Below are 5,280 nucleotides of genomic sequence, written 5' to 3'. Positions count from 1 at the left end.
AACTGAAAATCTTCCCAACAAAAAGTGCCCTTCCTCTCAACTTCTTTTATATTGTACCATTTTCCTCTCAATTACCTATACTTGAAGCCTTAATCAATATTGCATGTGGGAGATGAGAAAGAAGAAAGACTCAATTACAAGTTCCATTGATAACTAACTAATATATTTCTATCATTGATCTATTCTTTCTACCAAAATAAAAACTGTCTTTTAGGCCTACATTACCTTTCATCTGCTCTATCATAATAGAATAATAGCTGCTTTCACTTCTTATATCAAAAACATTCTTTTTTCTGAAGAATAGAATAATTTGTTGACATGCTATTAACATTAATTTACACAGTCTTTGAAATAACTATATTTGACAGCTGATATAAATGATATTGCCACTGCTATATCCACCTCATTTCCTTTCTGTAGTTGTAAAGTAATCAGGCAGTCATAGAGTGACCAAGAGATGGTTCCACAACCACCAAGGAAGAGCCTTTTGCTCTCTCTCAGTGAACATGCTATCTTATAAGTCTAGGAGGAAAATAATTTGGCACCTAAAGGCAACAGAGAGTTAGAACTATGATCTGGAATATGGAATATTTTCAATTAAAAAAAAATACAAAGTTTGTCTCATCCACTCTTTGAGCCCTACTCCCAGTATTAGGATTATTCTTTCATTGGTTATGACCTTCCTCATTCTTAAAATACTTCATTATTTAAAGCCATGTGATTTATTGAAATGATCAAGGAGGGTAAGTTAAAAATCAACTTCTCAAAATATAGGCTGTGATAGAAATTTCAATGTATGTACGTGGGATAGCTCAGTATTAGTCAACACTATACCAAGAAAGCTTTAAAAAAAAAAATCTAAGGCCACACTGAGAGACACAGTGGCTCTTGGTACTCTGCCCTGATCAGACTAATAAAGAAATAGTTCTCAGCTTTCCATTGTTCAAGGAAAGAAATTATGTTCTCCTTTTCCTTCACTGTTCTGGGCAACTTTTCTGAAAGAAAATCATTCAAAAAAATCATTCACAAATCAAATGATATTTATCAAAGAAAAAGTAAGTTGAGGAGGTAAAGCATACATCTAATTTTAATCATCTATTAAGGGACTGTCATGCGCAGAAAAAGATTCAGCTTTTTCTTTTTTGCCTCAGAAGACCAAACTAGGGATGATGATTGGACAGTGAAGAGAGGCAAATTTGGCTTTCACGTAAGAAGAAACTTCAGAACAATTAAAGTTGTTTCAAAGTGAAATGGTCTGTTCTGAGAGTTTTAGGACTCCTCTTCCCTCCCCAGCTGTTTTCTAACAAAAGTTGGATGACTCTGTACTAGTGACTGTATAGAACAGGGATTTTAAACCTAGATTCTATAAACTTGGATGGGGAATAAATTCCTATTTGTTTTATTCACTTCTAATTGAAATTTAGCATTTCCTTCAATAATTAGTTTTTAAGATATGGAGAATGTCTCTAGGCTTCAACAGACAGCCAAATAAGTCCAGTACACGCACACACACACACACACACACACACACCCTTAAACACCTAAAATTCTTGATGCAGAAGCTATAATTGGTTAGGAATAAATTGGGATTGGTAATTGTTAAGGTTCCTTGCAGTTCAAAAATTATATTTTGATAATTATATTATTGTTAAGGACATCGATATGTCCTCTATAGTTTTATAGCCTAGGCTGAGGCAAAGACTTTTATTTTTAAAATTATTCTAAATGTTTTGTAATGCATCAAAAACTGTCCTGTGTGTTAGTGGAAGATATCATTGGTACTCAATGAAGCTGATTGCATACATACCTCTGAGGAGGATACCCTAATTCTGAGCAATGGTTTTGTTACTTGGTAAATTGAAAAATGTTTCTCTTGTGTTTCTTCCTATGATCTGCCTTTGGAAGATCTCAAATATTCATGGTGCAGCATATGTATGATATAAAGACTAATACAATTAGAAAGTGTACAGTGATTAGCTAAATGAAACCTCTTTTCAAGGAGATTGATATTTTAATGTGTTATATCAGTGGATAAGGGAAAACTAAAAATCCTTTGAGATATAGCTTCCTTTAAATTTCAACTCAAATTCTGCTCTCTGCAGGAAGTTTTGTTTTGTTTTGTTTTGTTTTGTTTTCTGATACCACGAGTTACTAGTATCTTTCCTGTAAGACTGACTCTGATCTATTCTCTCTATAATTTATTTGTGCCTATTTATTTACATGTTGGCTCAGTGTAACTCCCTGAAGACACAGGTTCAATTTAATATCTTTTTTATATCCTTAAGTGCAGTTCCTGGCACATAGAAATCACAATAAATGCTTGTTGACTCACTCATCATCAGTTAAACAACAAATATTTTTGATTGACTAAAGTCCCAAGAGAAGAAATATAAATAACATGACATCTGATCCATAACCATTAATACGGAAGCAATTTCAATAAAATGACCACTAGTATGATTTGAAAAGTGCTACACATTCCCCATTATATGAGATCAACCTTACTAGTAATGAATGATTGATATAAAGACTACATTTCAATATGCCCACTTACTTCTGAGTCTGTGCCCCCCCATCTGAATTCACCGTGTTCCATTATAAACATTTAAGTGTGTTTTTTCCTCTTTTACTGAACTTTGGCAGACATGGTCAGGAAGAATGGCGGTCACTGTGTTCCATACTCGCTCCCGAATACGCTTTGTCTTCAGGCCATAGATAAGCGGGTTCAGCATAGGAGGGATGACTAAATAGAAATCAGCCAGTAAAACCTGGGCGTGCAAGGGAACTATTTCCTGTCCCAACCATGCCATATAGATTGACACCATGGCTGGCAAGTAGTATAGGACCATGACACTCACATGTGAACCACAAGTGTTGAGTGCTTTGACCCGTGCATCTCGAGAAGGGAGACTGAACACAGCTTGAAGGATCAGGCTGTAGGAGGTAGCAATGAAGGTCACATCAATCCCCACAATGATAAAGGAAACAACTAAGCTATAAAGGCTGCTGGGCCTGTGGTCAGCACATGCCAACTTAGCTACAGCCATGTGTTCACAGTAGGAATGGGGAACCACGTGGGAAGCGCAGTATGGCAGATGCACCACCATCCAGGTCATTGGAGTCATGGCCATGATAGCTCTTGCTAAAATGGCCATACCCATGCCTATCATGGTCTGGGGGGTGAGGATAGTTTGATAGTGCAAAGGTTTACAGATAGCTATATAGCGGTCAAAGGCCATGGCCAGGAGTAATCCTGTTTCGACTGCTGTGGTAGCATGGACAATGTACATCTGGGTGAAACAGGCAGCAAAGCCAATGATACCATTGCCTGACCAGAAGATGCTCAACATCTTGGGGGTCACAGAGGTTGACATGACAATGTCCACAGCAGCCAGGACAGATAAGAAGTGATACATGGGCTCATGAAGGGCACTGTCTGTCCATATCACGGTCACAATGATAATATTTCCTAATAGAGCTATAGCGTACATGGCACTCAATGGGACTGCCAGCCAAAAGTGGGCTATTTCCAGCCCTGGGACACCCAGAAGGATGAAAGTAGCTGTGTCCAGTAATGACTGGTTGGAGGGAGAGCCCAACATCACTGAGGAGACTTCTTTCCTGCAGACAAAGTCATAAAAGTGATCAGAGACCAAAGATGAGAAAGTCTAAACTTTTCATATGACCAAACATAATCTCTTACATATCCAGATGATGCTGACCTATTTCTATTTCATTGTTCTGGTCTCATCCTTTTCAAGTAGGACAAATAGATGACCTTTAGCTCACAGATGCAATATAAGAACATTAATCCCCATATGGCTGTCCTGAGTACTATAAATTGGACATGTGTATTTAACCAGGGTTTGTTCATTTATGTTCTCTGTCAAAGTCTTTTATCTCTGTCTCTATTATCTCTTTCTGTCTTTCTCTATGTCTTTCTACCCCCCCATTGTCTATATTTCTGTTTCTATATTTCCATCTATCCATTTCTATACATTCTTTCTTTCTTTTCTTCCTTCCTCTTTCTCTCAAAATTAGCTAATTTGGCATTGAGAACATGTTTCAATTCAAGTCATTCTCCAATTGATAAATGGTCAAAAGATGAATAAAGGATATGAACAGACAATTTTCAGATGAAAAAATTAAAACCATTTCTAGTCATATGAAAAAATGCTCTAAATCCCTATTGATCAGAGAAATGCAAATTAAGACAACTGTGAGGTACTACTACATCCCTCTCAGATTGGCTAAGATAACAGGAAAAGATAATGATGGATGTTGGAGGGGATATGGGACACTAGTACATTGTTGATAGAATTGTGAACTGATCCAACCATTCTGGAGAACAATATATCCAAAGGGCTATCAAACTGCATATCCGTTGATCCAGCAATGTCAGTACTGGGTCTGTATCTCAAAGAGATAATACAAAAAGGAAAAAAGACCCACATGTGCAAAAATATTGGTAGCAGCCTTTTTTGTAGTAGCAAGAAACTGAAAAATAGTGGATGCCCATCTGTTGGGGAATGGGTGAATAAGTTATATATCTGAATGTTATTAAATATTATTGTTCTATAAAAAATGATCAACAGGATGGTTTCAGAAAGACTTGGAGAGACTAAGTGAGATGAGTAGAAACAAGAGAACACTGTACATAGCAACAACAAGATTATGTGATGATCAGTTCTGATGGACATGGCTCTTTCCAACAATTAGGTGATTCAGGCCAATTTTAATAGGTTTATGATGAAGAGAACCATCTGCATCCAGAGAGAGGACTGTGTGGACTGAATGTGAATCACAACATAGTATTTTCATCTTTTTGTTGTTGTTTAATAACTTGCTTTTTGTTTTCTTTCTCATTTTTTCCCTTTTGATCTGACTTTTCTTGTGAAGCATGATAATTGTGGAAATATGTATAGAAGAATTGTACATTTAACATATATTGGATTATTTACCATCTAAGGGAGGGGTGGGGAAAGGGAGGGAGAAAAATCTGGAATATAATATAGAAAACAATGTCCTCAGTAATTTACCTTCCATTCATTTCCCCCATATTACAACTCCCTACTCCCATCAAATTCCATTATTTGACATCATCATTTTAACTATCTATTCACTTTTTGCTTGGAGAAAATAATAGGTGACTATGTACAGATATTCATCTAAAATAGGGATAAGGAATTTATCCAATGTCATATGCCTCATAAGAACAGAAAGAGAACCAGGAAAGGTGGTGAAAGCTTACTTATCACAATAATGTTGAAGAGAGATTAT

At 36.4% G+C, this 5,280-nt stretch overlaps 1 protein-coding gene across 1 annotated transcript; it reads right to left on the bottom strand.

The window, feature by feature from the left end:
• Positions 1-2,582: 2,582 nt before the first annotated feature.
• Positions 2,583-3,602, bottom strand: LOC100918627 (olfactory receptor 52I1-like). The gene has a single exon (XM_003764740.1). The coding sequence runs from the start codon at positions 3,600-3,602 to the stop codon at positions 2,583-2,585; it is 1,020 nt and encodes a 339-aa protein (XP_003764788.1).
• Between the last annotated feature and the right edge of the window lie 1,678 nt (positions 3,603-5,280).

Source organism: Sarcophilus harrisii, chromosome 3 (assembly GCF_902635505.1).
Source record: "Sarcophilus harrisii chromosome 3, mSarHar1.11, whole genome shotgun sequence".
Classification (NCBI taxonomy): domain Eukaryota; kingdom Metazoa; phylum Chordata; class Mammalia; order Dasyuromorphia; family Dasyuridae; genus Sarcophilus; species Sarcophilus harrisii.
The sequence above is the reverse complement of the archived record's forward strand: the minus strand, read 5'-3'. Positions and strand labels throughout refer to the sequence as shown.